Source organism: Crocuta crocuta, unplaced genomic scaffold, assembly GCF_008692635.1.
Source record: "Crocuta crocuta isolate KB4526 unplaced genomic scaffold, BGI_CrCroc_1.0 scaffold282, whole genome shotgun sequence".
Taxonomy (NCBI): Eukaryota; Metazoa; Chordata; class Mammalia; order Carnivora; family Hyaenidae; genus Crocuta; species Crocuta crocuta.
The window spans coordinates 2,914,610-2,933,649 of NW_027529174.1; the positions used below are offsets into that span (position 1 = coordinate 2,914,610).

Genomic DNA, 19,040 nt, shown 5'->3' on the forward strand with positions numbered 1-19,040 from the left:
GCCCCCCAAGCTGCCCCAAAATAATTAAAAAAAAAAAAAAAAAAGAGTAGAGAGCAGCTATAGCCACATATTAAAACTACCTTATTTTCTAAGTATTTGCGATTTGATATTTAGTTCTTAGCTATGTCTCATTCAAATTTTTACTTGTAACTTGAGTGGAAGAGCCAGGTATGTTTATCAAAACATTCAAGTAATGGAAAGCTGAGAGAAATTCCTTTAACACTTTACATGACAAGTAGGACCCAGAAAGCTCTCAACAGACTAGAGCAAGACATGGCTCCACCTAACATGAGGTTTAATATAACTGGATATACAAATATATAATTTATTCAACACCCAAAAAAAATAATTTGATTAAAAATGGGCAGAGGACCTAAAAAGGTATTTTTCCAAAGACATCCAGATGGCCAACAGATACATGAAAAGATGTTCCACATCACTCATCAGGAAAATATAAATCAAAACCATAATGAGATATCACCATAACTGGTCAGAATAGCTAGAATAAAAAAGACAAGAAGTAACAAGCGTTGGTGAGGGTGCGGAGAAATGGAAATGAATCCTCATGTACCTGGGAGGGATGCAAACTGGTGCAGCCACTGTGGCTCTATTAAAAACAGAACTACCCTGTGATCCAGTAATTCCACTAATGGGGTATTCACCCAAAGAAAACAAAAACACTAATTTGAAAAGATATATGCACCTCCATGTTCCTTGCAGCATGACTTACACTAGTCAAGGCAGGGAGGCAGCCGGAGTCCGTCAGCAGATGGATGGATAAAGATGTGGTACACACACAACAGAAATTAATCGGCCATAAAGAAGTGAGATCTTGTCATGTGCAACAACATGGATGGCCCTAGAGGGTAATATGCTAAGTGGCATAAGGGAAAGACAAATACATATGGTTTCACTTCTATGTGGAAAACCAAAACAAATGAATAAACAAACAAACAAAAAGCATGAATAGGCTTATATTACAGAGAAGCGATGGCTGCCAGAGAGCTGGAGGTGGGGGGATGGCCAATATGGAGTGAAGAAGTTCCAGGAATAGAAGGTACAGCACAGGGAAGATAGCCAGCCTACTGTAGTAGCACACTGTACGGTGACAGACGGCAGCTATACCTGTGAAGCAGCAAAACAGTCCTCAAGGCCCTATGCCGTACACCTGAAACTAACAACACTGTGTCAGCTTCAATAACAAAATTAAAACTATTAAAAAATAGACATAGTTAGCTGGAGGTATGGGTGGTCCTATGCTAAAGTCTAAAAATATCCTAGGAGGTATAATGTGGTCTAATAAAAAAGATAAACCAAAGTCTTGGTTGGCATTAAGGTCATTTTAAGCTGAAAATATGACCAAGCTCAAACAAGAAACAGGTACTTTAAGTACCCGAAACAGGGACAAATCATTATTCTGTGCTGCTCAGCTCTTACCCAAACTTTGTATAGTTCTGGGGCAGTGCCAGAAGAAGGCACTGTACCCCCCCACCCCCCACAAAGATCATCCCAGACAAAGAGGCTCTAAAACCTGGGCCTGGCAAGCTACCATGGGCCAAGTCCAGCCTGTGTCAGTTAAGAGTGTTTTTTTTATATTTTTAAGGGGTTGCAAAAAATAAAAACAAAGAGGGATGAAAGGAGAAGGAGGAGAGCTGGAAGAAAGAAAGGAAAATTATGCAACAGAGACCTTAAGTAACTTCAAAACCTAAAATATTATTTGGCCCATTAAAAAAAGTTTGCCAATCCAAATAAGGGATTAGGAGGGACTGGGTGCCTATGTTCCAGTAACTGTGAAAGTCTCCATGTGTGTATCTACTCTGTATGAGCCCAAGAAGCAGAACTAAAAAGTCCTGGGGGGCGGGGGGTGGGGTGCTGCCTGGGTGGCTCAGTTGTTTAAGCCTCTGAGTCTGGATTTTGCCTCAGGTCATGGTCTCAGGGTTCACGAGTTTGAGCCCCGCACTGGGCTCCACGCTGACAGCTAGCTTGGGATTCTCTATGTCCCTCCCTCTCTCTCTGCCCCTCCCATATGCATGTGCTCGCTCTCTCTCAAAATAAATAAAACTTTTAAAAAAATGTCACAGGTGGCAGTTTTGAGCTTAACACAGAGAAAAGATTTCTACCCCCAGACAGCCACTGAAGCTGAAGTGGGCGGCTAGTGAAGGCGGTACATTCCCTCCTCAGTGTCGGCGTTCCAGGGACAAGAACGACCACTTACAGGAAATGCAGTGTCCGGGGTCTGCAGCCTGGGCCATTTTGTCTCCCAGAGGTCTCTGGCAATGTCCAGAGACACTTTTGGTCATCACAGCTGAGGGGGACCTACTGGCAGCTGGAAGGCGCAGACGCTGCTCTGGACAGGACATGACGCACAGGACAGTCCCTGCCCCAACACAGAAGTACATCAGTAGTCCCCAGGCTGAGGCACTGCGGGCTAGATAAATCACTTTGAAACATCTCTTCCAATCCTCACAGCCTATCTTTAATTTTTAAAGCCCATGAATCTCTAAAAACCTAAGAGATTAAAAAAAGGGAAAACAACCCAAGAATATACATGATTTAACAAAGTTTTTAAAGTTTATTTTTGAGAGCGAGCGAGCATGAGCATGAGTGAGGGAGGGACAGAGACAGGGAGAGAAAGAATCCTAGGCAGGCTCTGCCATGTCAGCAGGGAGCCCAATGCGGGGCTTAAACTCACAAACCAGGAGATCAGGACCGGAGTTGAAATCAAGAGGACACTTAACTGACTGAGCCACCTAGGCGCCCCAGAACACATGTGATTTTTGACAGGGTAAAAACAGAAGTACATTTTTTTTACAAAAGGTCCTACTCAGAGATGTCAGAGACAAGAATAAAATCCAAATTCTAAGTGTGTATGTCATTCCACAACTAACAACATAAACCTGTCCCATTCCACCATAATGATCAGCAAGATGTAAGCATTTATGAGCCTAGCACTTTGAACCACAAATTGGGGAAATTTAGCATTTTAGAAGATATTTGGTGTTAGGACTACATCAAAAAGGACAGCCTTGGAACTCAGCCCTTGATTAAGTACCATTCACAGAAATTCTGGCTTTGTCTCCATTATGATTTTAGTTCCATCTATGCTGATGTTTCTTTAAAACTGAGCTTCTTGGGCAACTGGGTGGCTCAGTCAGTTAAGCGTCAGACTTCAGCTCAGGTCATGATCTCACAGTTCGTGGGTTTGAGCCCCGCGTCGGGCTCTGTGCTGACAGCCAGCTCAGAGCCTGGAGCCTGTCTTCGAATTCTGTGACTCCCTCTCTCTCTGACCCTCCCTCGCTCACGCTATCTCTATCTCTCTTTCTCAAAAATAAATAAAACATTAAAAAATTTTTTTTAAAAAAATTGAGCTTCCTTTCTCTTCAAATACTCTGTACTCATTAAGCATCGTAAAAAAAAAATAATAAGCATTCCAACTAGGCTCTCATTAATGCAACCATTTTCCTCTCAGACATACCTTCTGTATAAAGAAACTTCACTGTAAAGTGTGTCATCTGAAATCCAAAAAAATGTTTAGGAATAAATATACATTGTATATGGTCAATTAGCTCCAAGCTCAAACAGAAAATGTTTACTTTTAAAAACAAAACAGTGACCAAAACTATGTATTTTTATGGCTTTATAATCCCCTGCCATAAAGGCTTGGCCATGTTACTTAGCCTCTCTGTTGCTCTGTGAAAAATGAAGAGGACAAAATAAAACTTGCCTCATGAGTATAACAAGACAAAACAAAAAACTACAGTCTTAAAAAACTTACTCTATACAGGACACAAGAAACCCAGCTTGCAGCTTTTATCATTTAATAGTCTGGTTCTGGATATCCAAAAAGATAGTGTGAAATCACCAACCACGGTGAAAAGAATTTAAAATCAAAGTATCAGAGTATTACAGGGGTCAATTTTTAAAACTTAAAGTGCTAATAATGGGTCAGAAAATGATCGACTACCATTCATTTGCTGTCAAATGTCTAAGTACTTACTGTGTGCAAGGAGCATCCCATCTCCTTGTTCTAACCCCCCTTCAGGGTGACTTGTGGTGGTTTAATACGTGGCTCTGCTACCAGAATGCCTGGGTCCAGCATGACCTTGGGCCAGGAGGTCTGCCTCCCTGTTCACGTTGCACTGTAAGATGAGGAGTGCCGACACTTACAGGCTTGCTGTGACGACTGACTGACTCAGTACACATACGGGTGTTAGGATGGTGCCTCGGACACAGCGAGCGCTCAGTTACTAACAGATATCGCAGTACACCACAACGTGACCAGTTTAATCTTTGTAAAACCAAGTTCATCGTGTTACCTCGCTGTTTAAGAATGAGGCTTATAGTCCATATGGAAGGATAAGCCAGAGTAGCACTGTCCAATAGAAAATATTGCAAGCCACATAATTTAAATTTTCTGGCAGCCACATTTTGAAAAGTAAAAACAGATAAAAATTTTTTTGTCTAAGTTCTCATTTCTTTATTTGAGAGAGAGCACGAGCAGGGAATGGACAAAGAGAGAGGGAGAGAGAATCCCACGCAGGCTCCATGCTGTCAGCACGGAGCCCGATGCAGGCCTCAATCTCATGAACCATGAGATCATACTTGGGCCAAAACCAAGAGTAGCTGCTTCACCAACTGAGCTGCCCAGGCGCCCCAGATAAAATTACTCTTAGGGGCGCCTGGGTGGCTCAGTCGGTTGAGCGTCCAGCTTTGGCTCAGGTCATGATCTCACAGTTTGTGGGTTCGAGCCCCGCTTCAGGCTCTGTGCGGACAGCTAGCTCAGAGCCTGGAGCCTGTTTCAGATTCTGTGTCTCCCTCTCTCTCTGACCTCCTCTGCTCATGCTGTCTCTCTCTCTCAGAAATAAATAAAAAACATTTTTAAAACAATTACTTTTAGCAATATTTTACTTAAACCAATATATCCAAAATTCTACTCTGAAAGCATAGCATTCTTTGTTTTCACACTAAGTCTTTGGGCACTGTTGTCTATCTACTCGCCACAATCGTCTCACGCACATCTCAATATGAACGAGCCACGTTCCAAGGGCGTAAGAACGGTCTTGGCTCATGGCTCTGGTTCTGGGCAGTGCATACAAGAGCACGTGATGGTTTGGTAAGCACAAGCCACCCCTCCCACCTCCTTTTCATTATTTACCTTGACTCCTCAAGATTCCCCTCACACAAAACCTCAGGAGCAAGGCCTAACCCAGCAACTCCAGCCCCTAATGATCCTGCTCCCCTCAAGGAAAAGTGAACACTTACTGTGGGCAATGTGTCATGGCAGCACATGATCAAAACAAAGTTGAAGATAGGAACACTCACAGAGTTCATCTTTTTGTATTAGAAGCATGTATAAGTATAATGTTATAATTTGTAATAATAAAAGACAAAATAACAAAATGTCCATCAATAGAGAACTGGTTAAATAAATGGTAGTTTCCATATATTAGATTACTATATTCTAAAATATAAGAATCAGGATCTTTTATATATATTAGTAAAGAAAAATCAGTAACATATTAAGTTGGGAAAAAAGCATGTAGTATGTCTACAGTCATTGTACGTATGCATGCGGAGGGGCACGGAGGTAGGTACATAGCATGTATACAGTTGTTTACATGAGCCAAATCTCAGCAAGCAGTTTCCCGGGGGGAGTCTACAGGGAAGAAACCAGGATGACTAGAATAGGGGTCAGCAAACTTGTTCTTAAAGGGCCAAATATTTAATCTCATCGACCACAAAATCCTTGTGATAACTACCCAAACTCAGATGCTGTAGCTTGACAAGGGCCCTGGACAATACCTTAATGGGCATGGCTCTGTTCCGATAAAAACCTTCATTTACAAAACAAGAAGCCTGCGGTAAAGTGCAGTTTGCAGAGCCCTGAACTAGAACACCAGAAGAGGAGGAGACATACTGTTTTACTCTACATTCTTCTCTACCTTTTGGGTTGTTTTTTGTTTTGTTTTGTTTTACTACGCACATACTTACAAGCACCTATTGTGTACCACTTCAAAAAAGTCTCTTGACCCAATCTCTTACCCCATTTCTAGAGAACCAGTTCCCTCAAGGCTGTATGTAACTGGCTTCAGGCAGGTCCAACCAGAAAGGAAGAGCTCTGTACATATTCACTACCCGGAAGTATGGAGCACCTGTGGGGCAACCTTTGCCCAATGGGGGGAGTCGGCCCTGAAATTCGTTTCCCAAGCCTCCTTCAAATTCTCAGCAGGATTCAGTACTCGCCACTCGTGGAGTGACTAACTTGCAAATGCATTGGGGTACATGCACTCACCTCCCTCCCAGGACTGACAATTTGAAAGAATGCAGGCATGTTCTGAGAACGGGGAGTAAACCATCAGATGAATGGCTGGGGTAAGATAAGAATGATAAACTGTGCCCTGACTGAAAATCCTGTGTGTGCAGACCCGCCCAGAGGCAAGCAAGAAGCCTTTAAAAGTTTCTGAGGAGACATCACAAATATGATTAAGGCACTGAGACTAACTGATCAGGGCAGAGAGTAGAGAATAGTAGCCACTGGATCCACTCATGAGGAGGTCAGCTGCATAAGACCAACGTTGGAGACAAATTAGGGAAGGGAAATTTCTGCACACGATGGAAAGGAAAAATATCAACACAACTTTAAAAGGGGGGTGGGAATCAAAGATGATGGTCAGGTTTTCTGCTGGGTTTACTGGGAGAGATATTTGTATTCCTACAAAGTATGTGGGAAAGAGGAATCAAAATTAGGGGTTTGGTTTCAGACACGTTCAACGTGAGGCAGTAAAAAGCATTTGAAATGAAGGTTTCCAAGAGGCCTTCAGAACCAGGACACCTGATCTGAGGCCAGCACAGCCTCAAGGTATGTGTCTGGCTGCTGGCAGCCTGAGTTAATCAGCTAGAGCCCTGCAGGTAGAGATTTCCAAGGGAGAGGGAGATGAGATTAAGTGGAAAAAATGAGCCTTGGAGAATATCTATGCTTAGGGAAGGGGGTGGAGGGGGAAACAAAAGAACAACAAAACTGTCTTAGATATTTATAGAGCCAGGCAGCCAAGCACCACAGATGGTCAAGTCGGGGGCAGTCACCATTCGCTGAGCTACTAACTAGATGGCAAACATTTTGACTGTTTTACTTGATACTCCAAAACCGGAGAACTATTATCCCAACTGAACATAAGATGGAAACTTAAGACCCAAGTTGATACAGCCAAGACGAGGTAGGACTCTCAAAGAGGAGGGTTAACAGTGTGAAAAAAAGAACTGACAAAGACCCCTGGGTGAGGCAGGCGGTGGGCTTCAAGTATCCTTCAAAAACAGGGTTCCAATGAAAAGACAGGGACCGAAGTCGGATAAAGGGAAGATTAAAGCAAACTGAAGCAGCAGCTAATTCCCTACTTAGAAATTCGGTCTGTAAAACTGAAGAAGAGAAACTAGTACAGTCAAGTCGTTAAATTAATGGCCTTGTCCCCCCAAAAAGGCCTCCCTCCTATTTCTTCCCAAACAGGAGAAAGCTGTAGCCATGTGTCAGCACACAGAAAGGAGCCAATGAAAGGGAGAGAATAAAGGCACTGAGGAAGGAAAGTATGGGAGGTCAGAAGAAAGCAGACACACGGACACAGAGCAGAGGCAGGGAAAGGCAGGCAATGCCGTCCCACACGTGGAGAGGCAGCAAGTGTGGGTGCATAGCACTTAGGTCCATGTTACATACAGCGGGGCTGCAAGCAGGGAACACATTCTGGTATCCAGTATTCAGTTACGATGTTAGAGCAAGTAATGAAACGCCAGTGTTATCCTTGGTACAGAAACCACTATTTCAGTATTTTAATTTGGGCTTGGGATGCAAATTACTTGCATCTTGAGAGCAGAGTCAACACCTTATAATTAAAAAAAAATTGCTGAATACAACTCCTCTTTACTCAAAATTAGTTCCAAATGGAAAAACTGGGGTGGGGGGGGGGAGATTCCTCATTTAGAAAGTACTCTTTTACACTTTCCTGATCTTCAAGAGAAGAAAATGACAACAATGAAACCAGTGATTCCTACTTGAGGCCTACAGTTCAAATGAACGCGTGACGGCGAGAACATGAAAGCTTCATGGGAATCTCCAGCTACACATGACGAAACCAGAGATGAAGACGCATCCTGTGAAACCAAGTCTAGGCAGCTCCCTGGAAAGAGGCTGATATCCTTGCAAGACACAAAAATAAAGTCGTTCAAAAAAAGTTATCACACAACAGGTGGAATTATTTGGAGATAAAGAAGTCTAGAGGAAAATGCTTAGAATGGGCTTAGAACTGTCTCCTTGCCATTATTTTATTGTCGCAAGTCAGAAAAGCCTTTTCCAGAAAGTAGGAAAATGTGCACAAAAATATACATGCAACTTAAACAAGATACCATGGATGAACCTGGTTTTAAGAGATTATACTTTAAAAAGATTACCAATAAAAACTGGTAAACCATGAGAGATTCTTGAATGCTGAAAACAAACTGAGGGCTGATAGGGGTGGGGGGGAGGGAAAGAGGGGTGATGGGCATGGAAGAGGACATTTGTGGGGATGAGCACTAGGTGTTATATGGAAACCACCTTGACAATAAGCTATTTAAGAAAAAAGTTTTTAATTAAAAAGATAAAAATTGTATTTTATTATAAATTTTCACTATCATTTAAATTATTTTATTTGTGAATGGTTTGGTTTATCTTTTTTTTTTTTTTTTTGAGAAAGAGATGGGGAGAAGAACGGAGAGAGAGGAAGAGAAAGAATCTCAAGCAGGCTCCAAACAGCATGGAGCCCACCATAGGGCTCAATCCCATGACCCTGGGATCATGACGTGAGCTGAAATCAAGTCATATGCTCGACTGAATGAGCCACATAGGCGCCCCTATTTTTTTAATCTATTTTTTAATGTTACTTGTTAATTCATACTAGAATACTATATATTTAATAATTAGATTTTTATGAATACATTAAAATTTTTTAAAATTTATTTCTGAGAAAGAGAACGCAAGGGAAGGGCAGAGAGAGAGAGAGAGAGAATCCCAAGCAGGCTCCATGTTGCCAGCACAAAGCCTGACATGGGGCTCAATCTCACAAATCATGAGATCATGACCTGAGCCAAAATGAAGAGTCAGATGCTTAAGCAACTGAACAACCCAGACACCCCAATACATTTTGTTTTAATGAGTTTAACAGCTTTATTTTTATACATGTTACTGTTTGCTAATATATTTATAAATTGAGATTTGAAATGTGTTAAATGTATTTAGTTTCACTGATTTCTTTTAAATGAACCACTTTGATGATAGAATAGCACCAAATAAATGCAGTAACAAAATGATCACTTCATTTTGCCACAGCAATCAAGAGCAGGCCAAGAGCCACCAGACGGCCTCTAGCTTGGCCATAAAGAGGCTAGAACTGGGAGGTTGGGCTGGCTGGAGCAGGAGTGCAGCGTCATGAAAATGGAAAAAAGTTTCAAATATTGCACGGAAGGCCTTCTCACAGTTCAAAGAAAAGAAAAGCCAAGAAACAGTAAAGCAGAAATACAACAACAAGAATTTGTACTGGGTGAGGTAAAAGGCTTTTGTGGCTTTATCAACCGTGCTCTGCAGCCAGAGCAGTTCTTTGGGCTTCCAGAATCCGCAGCAAATTATAAACTGCCTGATGGCCCTCACTAAAGGGACTTAATGCTCCTTGTGTTACATGCTCTGTCCAGGGAAAGAATAAGAAAAAAACCTAAGTCGCTAGAAGCATAAACTGCATAAAGAAAGGACCCAAAGTGGTCAACAACTACTCTTTCCATGGCTTTGTAAACTGGGATTTGAGTACAGCATAAACACTGACCACCCAACTTTTTTATCTAATTATAGAAAAGAAAAAAACAAAACCACCCAATGTAGAAAGCCCTCTCAGAAGTTCAGTGATCCTGCGTCAAATCACCCTGTGAGATACAGCTACATTATTATATGTCTCACACCTGAATGCCTACCAACGAAGGAGAGATTTTCCCCCCCACCATTCTCTCACACAGTGGCATGAAAAAAAGTCAATTTAAAAATCCTACCCTTTTAAAACACCTACTGGATGTAGCGACAAAGCAAAATGGCTGAAACTTTCAGACATCCACCAATGCTCGGCCCTTGCTTACATGGTTATTAGACTGAACCCTGACCATATCTTACCTCTACCAACTGGACAAAAAAGGCAAATGATAGTTCTATTACACAGTTCAGAAAACACGACAGAAAAATCTCTTCCAACATGCTGCAGAAGAGAAAAAACCCTGAGCCATTCAAAAAGTTAGATGAAAATACAATTAAAAAAAATAATTAGATTCTGCTACAATAGACAATTTAGAATAAATTCCTATCCCAAAAGGACCACTGAGAATACAGCTGACCCTTGAACAATGTGGGGTTAGAGGTGCTGAGCCCCTGTACAGTGGAAAATCTGCATATAACTTTGGACTCCCCCAAAACTCAACTACTAATAGCCTACTATTGACAGGAAGGCTTACAGAAAACATAAACTGATATTGATTAATACATATTTCCTATGTTGTATGTATTAAATACTGTGTTCTTATAATAAAGTCAGGGAAAAGAAAATGTTAAAATCATAAGAGTATATTTACAGTATTGAATTGAAAAAAATCCATTTATAACTTAGACCTTCAAACACATTGTTCAAGGCTCAACTGTGTATCAAAACATTAAAGACAAAAATCATATTATATTGTGCCTGACCCTTCCCTTCACATTTCCAGTTTTAAAGACAAGAATCCTTAAGACCACTTAATACAGTCATTGCACACTGATGCCTTTATTTTACAGGCTAGATTTTCCCTAGCTGTCTAAAAGGGTATTATTTTTTATTAGAAATTTTAATGTTTATTTATTTTTGAGAAAGAGAGACAAAGCATGGNATGACCTGAGCCCGTCAGACCCTTACTGGGCCACCCAGGTGCCTAAAAGGGTATTATTAGTAGCCACCTACCACTATTTATATCTCAAAAATCACTATCGAACTAGAGCTCTGATGAAATGGCCTGGAAAGTTACATTCAGAGTCTAAGTTACAACCCAAACTAGTTTCCCTTGAAGATATTAAGTTAATGACAGATGAGGAGTTTAAATGACAGAAGGCTAAATGATAAACACTAAGAGTATCTTTCATGAATCAATCAGCATTTCAGTTCAATTTCAAAAGTGGAAAAGGCGAGCAGGGTCAGCTGAGTCCAGGTGTGCACAGATGAGAGATCACGTTTAACCAGGAAATTATAGGGAATTCTGCTGTTCACATACAGCAGGTATCTGCGGGTTCCTGAAAGGGGGGAAAGGTTCTGACCAGTGGGCTCCCGGCTCACAGAAGCCTTTTAGGGAGACTGTGGGCTGGGGAGACTAGCCACCAAGCACAAGGCGCGTCTCAGGTCAGAGTGGTGTGAGTATTGCATATGAGCAAGGGTGTGGTGGCTAAGACTGGGGCCAAATAAGGAAGAAACCTGACCCTCCAGAAGAGGATGGACTGAAGTCAGGGTGCGGGGGCAATTCACTGAGGATTTCTGGGAAGGAAAACAGAATTCAATCTTAGAAAGATTAGTTAGGCAGCGACTGGCCGAATGTAGCCTGGGAGGCCGGACGCCAAACTTCTCCTACTGGGAGAGACCACAGAGGCCTCAACTCAGGAGTCCACATTGGAAATGAGAACCTTTCCCTGATATAGGGAAGCTATTTAAAACTGCCGCTGAGGTTCCGAATACAAGTGACTCAGTGATTCGATTAGCATAAATTAAAGTCGTTAATAAGGCCAAAGGACAGGGTTCTGGTACGCTGATGAAGTTAGTTTGGGCATCCCATAAATTGCAGCGCTCAATACTGTCAAAGACGGATTATTCCTCTGCGTTCCTGAGGGCTACTTCCTGCAAGCGAGAGCACGTTTTTAAAAAGTGAGAGCCATTCTTCATAATCCATATATATTTGGCAAAACCCATAGGTCATGCAAAGCTCAATTTGGGTAAGCAGTTGAGAATTGGCGGTTTCAACAATGAAATGGCCGATGTTCTTATCCTCAGGGAATACGAAACGCCTCCCACTGTCCTCTGTTACAAACTTTCTACCCGGGATGAGTATCTGCAGCTCTTTAGGACACGTCTGATCATCACGAGGCCCCTTCTCAAGCAGCATCCCGATGCTCCGAGACTGGAGGTTTACAGCCGGCTCCGTGCTGGGCGCTCCCATCCCCTCCCCCATAAGGAGCCGGGCGAGGCCCGGCCCGACCCGGGAAGAAGGGCCCTCAGCCCCNGCCACGCACTGGCGCCGCAGGAGGAAGTGCGGGAGACGGGAAGCCTCGACTCCGAGCCGCCCCAGCCGTGCGTCCCTCTCGCCTCGCCGCCGCCGCCGCCGCTTAGTGAGAAGCCGGCACCATGCGGAAAGACGCAAGGGCGCGCGAGAGGATTAGCGCAGGCCGGCGTCCGCAGCCGCCGGCTCGACCCTCCCCTTTCCCGGCGGCGGCCACACGACTCGGCCAACTGTCTTCGATGCGGCCCAGCCCAATTCCTCTGGGCCCCGCCCCTGCCCGTGACGGCCTCCCATTGGCCGGGCGTCCGCCTCGGCGTCGTGACGTCCCTAGGCAGGTTGAGGTGCGGCTCGCGCCCTCCTCCCATTGGACGCAGCGCTCCTGGGAGGTACCCGGCACCGCGTGACGTTTCTCTCCTCGCATCCTTCCCGCGCCCCACGCGGGACCCTCCTTCCCCCGAGGCTGCCCACCAGCCCAGGGCCGCACGGCTCATTGCTTCTGCTGCCACCCGAGCCTTCTGCCCTAATATCCGGGCCGGCCTACGCTTCTCTTAGCCTTTCCTAGATGTCAAATTAGTTGGAGCGCCCTGGTTACGTGGCACTCTCTGCGGGAACCGCCACACCTAGCCCCATTCCGCACTCCCTCACTATTCTCGGTGCCGCCTCGAACATGTGCAGCCTTCTATAAAGGACGGTGGTCTTATAGGGTCAAATACTACTGTTTAAAACAAACCTCTGGAATGGGACTTCGGAAGTAACATAAAAATCCTCAGGGCTTGTTGTAGATATTATTTGTTGGCCTGGAATCATCCCCAGACCAGAAACATTTAAAGCCTTTCCATTTCGGATGTTAGACTGGCCTCTTAACATGCTTGGCTTTGGAAATTGGGTGTTTCGGACTGTTGAACGGTGGGTATTGGCTCGGGCAAGAGTGGAAAACAGGAAATGATGGTTGCTGGTTGGGCTTGAAAGTATTTTTACATTTTATACAGAAAAAGTTGAGCTATTTAGTTATCAGAAGTTTGACTAAGAGTGCTAACCATATGCCAAGCAATATCCTAAATACATGTATGTCCATATATTAAACCTGTAGTACTTTGTGAAGAGCTACAGAACATTACCTATTAAATATAGGAACAAGAAATGAATCCACCAAAACAATCTGTGGCAAAGTGGGCAAACCTACTTTGGGTTCACTGGCGATACCATATTATGTCTGAGTTAGTAAAGCTTTTGCCCATGCTGTTCTTCCTGTCTGTAATTGACTTCCTCCATTCTATCACTGTGAACTCCTACTCATACTTCTAAAACCTGCTCAGGCTTGACCTCTCAGAAGTCTTTGTTCAACACCTCCTCTTACAGAATTCATTACCCCTGGCTTCATGCTACTGTAACTCATACATTCTTCTCTAGTGTAAGTGACCAAGATGTCTCCTACACAGTTTGGGGTACAAATGATGTGCCTCCTGGTTCATCCCTAGAGTGCAAATGCTTGAGCCCTCATAAACCATAGTAGAAAGCCCAGAAGTCCAAACTGTCCTACCTTCAGCACCCGCTCCTTTACGAATACAGGATTTTCTGTGCTTAAGAGGTGCCTGAAAAGGAGTCTGATGACTCAGTCTAATGGCTGAGGCAGAAGCGTGAATGTGGCCAAACTGGCCATGTGACCTTGATGCCTGGAAGTTGCTTGGCTTATTTTCCGGGGTGGGCCAGCCACACTCCAGAGCTCTCTAATAGGAAGTGCTCCTGGCCAAATTCCCAGTTAGATGACGCAGTGCGGGTTAATGGATCACAGCTATAAGATGCCTAGGCACTAGCTGCTGCATGTGAGGTGGCTCAGCGGCGAGGCAGCAAAGCTGTTTAACACAAGTAAACAGTAACACGTTGTCACCATGAGGAACCTGCATGGTAGTAGGATCAGTGCAATGTCAGAATCTGGGCCTGAGTAGGGCCTTTCTAGCCTGTCTCAGTGTCACCTTGATCCCCTGGACCGCAGGCTCTACCACTTTAGGCCCCTGGGGTCAGATTCCAAAGTAATGAGCGCTTTGCACCATCAAGAGGGCTAATCAGAGCTCTGGCCTCACCACTCTGAGGATTTAGAGCCATCATTGTTCTAAACTCACTGGTGACCACGTCTCATAAAAAAAAAAAAAGACTAAAATCATAGGACATTTCCTGATGCCTTGCTTGAAAAGCAGTTGGAGCTACTTACTTGACCCCCTATCCAATAAGGATGTGAGAGGCTCTGCAATTCCAAGTGTTTTGTTCTGTCTCAGCCTGCAAAGATAGAGTCCCTCTACAGTGTATCACTGACAGGCACCCGCCCCACATGCGTTACACTATATTTTAATTTTTTTTTATTTCTACCTCCCTACAGAGTCTTCAGCTTCTAGATGGTAAGATTATATATTTTCTCTTTATATCCCTAGCACCTAGCAGATTTCCTAACATGGTAGTCGTGATAGCCATCATGACAGTCATAGTAATAGTGCCGATTCTGATCCAGGCAGTGCCCTGAATATCTGAGGGGAATGATCTCACAAGGTAGCTACCAGTATCCTTATATTTACAAATGAGAACTCTGAGACTTAGTTCCAGAAACCTTCCCAACAATTTCACAGTCGATACATGGCAGAATTGTGCTTGATACCTGTTTGTTGGCATTTAACCATGCTCTACTTACTGAAAATCAAAATCTATAAAACCAGCCAATTAACCGTGAACATTTCCATTATCTGGTAGAGGAAAATGCCCTTTATCCACTCCAAGGCCTCTCTCAGAGATGTAACCATTTCACCACTGATGATAAAACTAAATTTGGCCAAGGTATGCTGGGCTTAACACTGCCACCTTTTTCCTCTTGGGAGGCCCCTGTCTGCCCAAGCCCAGTGCTGCTTGCAAGTGGATGAGACAGCTCTTGATTCTAAAGGTCAGTATTAACTCAGCACACCTGTCTACCAGACCTGAAGTCCCTCCCTCCAACATAACTACCTGTTTGTCCCACTCTTTGTTTTCCTCTTCAACTTTCCAGAAGTAATGAAGAGGCAGGTATTTCCTGAGCTCCCTTAGAGACCTCTCCTGCACTCCCAAATCATCAAGGGGTGGATTAAAGCTTTTTACTTTAAACAGTCCACAGAGTTAAACCAGAAACTTCATGCTAAGAGCCAACTGAAGATCATTCAAAATTAAAGAGAAAGCGCTTGGCTAATTGAAACATAGGTAAATGACAAATAGCAATTTACAACTTGCTTGACCTTCTCAGGTCTGTAAGCACTTCTACTTATGTGAAATGAAGTGTACTGCTACCCACGGGCGTGCCAACCCTTCAGCTGGGCCTTTGTAGGGGGCTTCTGCTGGCCCAGAGGAAAGGGGGATGCTCTTCCTGGGCCCTCTTCAGACTTTGTTAAGAAGTTTCCACACACAGGCTGTAAATTCAGAGAGACTGCTGAAGGCCCGCTTCATTCTCACTCATCAAGCTCTCTGCTTGCTGTCTCCATCTGGGTGTCTCACGGGCCTTTCAAACAAAACAGGTTTCATGAGCAAAACAGGTCTCTTGATTTCCCTCCAAAAACCTGTTCCTTTCCCGGCCTTCCCATCCCAGTAAATGGAACAAGCAGCCCCCTGTGAGATTCCTCTCATTTCCTCATACCCCATTTCCAATCCACCAGCACATTCTGTTGTCTACTTCTAAAATAGGTCCTGGGGATGCCTGGGTGGCTCAGTCGGTTAAGTATCTGACTCTTTATCTCGGTTCAGGTCATGATCTCATGGTTCATGGGTTCAAGCCCTGCATCAGGCTCTGTGCTGACAGCATGGAGGCTGCTTAGGTTTCTGTCTCCTTTTTCTGCCCCTTCCCCACTTGTGCTCACTGGCTCTCTCAAAATAAATAAAAAGCCATTTAAAAACTAAATAAAATAGATCCTGAATCTGTTCACCTCCTTCTATCTCCTTGTTAAAGTAACCATCTTGTCCCAAGTACATGTTATGTCTCACCTGGACTCTTAAAAGTGACTTCTAATTTAATAGCCCCTGCTTCCATTCTTGCCAAATTTCAAAATCAAAATTAAAATAAGCCATTTCATTCCCATTTAACATTATCTAATGGCTTCTAAATGCCCTTAGAATAAAGTCCAAAGTCTCGATCTCTGAATTAAAGTTCTGTGGGATCTAAATCCTGCCTTCTGTGTGACGTCATCCCTCGGCTTTCTCTACCTCACGTGCAGTGCCCAGCCAAGCACACTGACCTTTGCACAGTACTTGTTGCCCTTCTTGGATCAGTCTTTCTTCAGATCTTCTGGTCACTTAGGGTAACTATCACCTCCTCGAGGGAGACTTTTCCAGTCATCCGTCTAAAGTAGGTAGGCCCCTCCTCCCCTTACCCTGATCACTCTGTCTCACTGTTTTATTTTGTTTTGTTTTAAGTTTCTCAGAGCACTTATCACTATCTAAACTTACCTTGATTTTCTGATTGTCTATTCATTTTATTATCTATATTCCTCCACTAAAACGTAAGCTCCATTAGGGCAAAAATCTTACTTGTTTTGCTCACTGTATTCCCAAGGTCTAAACTAGACCCTGGGGACACCTGGCTGGCTCAGTCTGTTAAACATCTGACTTTTGATTTCAGCTCAGGTCATGATCTCACGGTTTGTGGGATTGAGCCCTGAATCAGGCTTTGCACTGTCAGCACAGAACCTGCTTGAGATTCTCTGTCTCTCTCTCTCTCTGCCCCTCCTCTGCTCATGTGAAGAATCTCTCTCTTTCTCTCTCTTTCACTCAAAATAATTATAATGAAAAAACTAAAACAAAACAAAAACACTTAAAATAGTGCCTGGCCACAGAACACACTCTGATACGAAGCATTAGTTTAATAAAATTATGAGAATGAAAAGAAAAGACAAAAACAAATCTAGACATAGACATAGTTTGGCTCAAAATAGTTTGGCTCAAAACCACAGATTTCTGGGGCACCTGAGTGGCTAGTTGGTTGAGCGTCCACCTTCGGCTCAGGTCTTGATCTCATGGTTTGTGAGTCTGAGCCCCATGTCAGACTCTGTGCTGACAAATAGTTCAGATCCTGGAGCCTGCTTCAGACTCTCTGTCTCCCTCTCCCTCTGCCCCTCCCCTGCTAATGCTCTGTCTCTCAAAAATAAATAAATGTCAAAAAAATTTTAAAAACCCCACAGATTTCTGATCTTGTCATGGTTTCATCTTAGAAGGTTAGCCTCACTGCATACTCATACATTCCTCCCAAATGGTCTGAGCAGCTCTGAAGGGGCTTCTAGGCCTTCTTTGTCTTTGGCCTTGTTCTGAGAGACAGAGTTCATCCTACTTTCTGCTCACATCCCAGTGGCCTTGAGTTTATTCACAGCCAAAGGCAAGACTCAGTCTTTAACTCACCAACAACTCTTGAACCCACAACACCTCTCCTCCCCAAAGGATTGCCAGGTCCACTAAAGCCTGACAGGGACTGAGACTCCAACCTCTGTCCCCTTAGCTCCTGCCCTAGATTACGGGACATCCTCTCAGGCCCAGCTCCCTCCATTATCAAGTTAATACAAGAAGTTTGGTGATGCTATTCAAGGCAGAGAGCTGCTTGGAAATTGGGGGTTAGGTGCTCTTTCATTAACATAAGACTTGAGTATTAGTAAGAAGTTGGGTCAAGATCATGTGGACTAGAGGAATACAAATTTTTGTAAAAAGTTTTTTAGAGAGAAAGAGACTGTGAGTGAGGAGAGGGGCAGAGGGAGAGAAAGAGGGAGGGAGGGAGGGAGAGAGAGAGATAGAGTGTGTGTGTGTCAAGCAGGCTCCACACTCAGCATGGAGCCCACTCAGGGCTCAATCCCACACCTCTGGGATCATGACCTGAGCCAAAAACCGAGTTAGGCGCTTAGCTAACTGAGCCCCCCAGGTGCTCCCAATACAAACTTATTTGACTAGATGAAGGTCTTTAAAATGAGAAATAGGGCACAGCCATGGAATGGAAGACCACGTTTCCCACCTCCCACACCTTGAAAGCTAAGCCATGAAAAGTCTGTGGACACTGAGATCTGCCCCTCCGTCCACAGGCAGGTCTGCTATGAATGCGGCACCTCAAAGGTAGGGAAATGCCTCACTTCCAGCAGCAGCAGATGCACCTTCCTTTGTGGACAACACCGATTTGAGAATGTTCTTGTGGAAAACGATGCAGATTTTTCACATGAGATATCCTAGGGTTTTCATTCCACTAAATACAATAGAAAATCCAAACAACGTCTAGGATAAATTAGTAGGAGTGTCTTTTTCTTGTGGCAGGTGCCTCAGTGCCCATCCAGCAGCTCCACAGTGATCAGGGATCTGTGCTCTTCCCAATTTCTGTGCTGTCATTCCTAGGGTGTACCTTTATCTTCACTCCCCAGGACAGCCCGCTCAGGGAAGCAGGATGGGGGGGGTGCTGGCTGGAAAAAGAAGAGGACACAAGGCATGTATGTGTCTCTTAAGGCGGCTGCCACAGATCACATCTGCTTACATCTGGGTAAGAACCTAGCCCCATGGCCACAGTTAATTGCAGCGGAAGTTAGGAAATACCACAGGGGTGTGTGTGTGTGTGTGTGTGTGTGTGTGTATAAACACAGAGAAAGAAACATATTTTAAGGAATTGCCTCAGATGATTGTGGGTGCTGGTGAGGCTGAAATGCTTAGAGCAGGTGAGCAGGCTGAAATCTCAATATTTTTATATTATAGTCCTGGGGCAGAATTCCTTCTCCAAGAAA

The 19,040-nt window shown here is 43.9% G+C and overlaps 1 protein-coding gene across 1 annotated transcript in view; it reads right to left on the reverse strand.

Moving 5' to 3' along the window:
* The window catches only part of TMEM165 (transmembrane protein 165), a 33,906-nt gene that overhangs the window by 14,622 nt on the left and 244 nt on the right, over positions 1 to 19,040 (reverse strand). Inside the window, exon 2 of the mRNA XM_077757725.1 lies at positions 13,832 to 13,902. Coding sequence (XP_077613851.1) covers positions 13,832 to 13,902 — 71 coding nt within the window. The remainder of the gene's footprint in view (positions 1 to 13,831; positions 13,903 to 19,040) is intronic.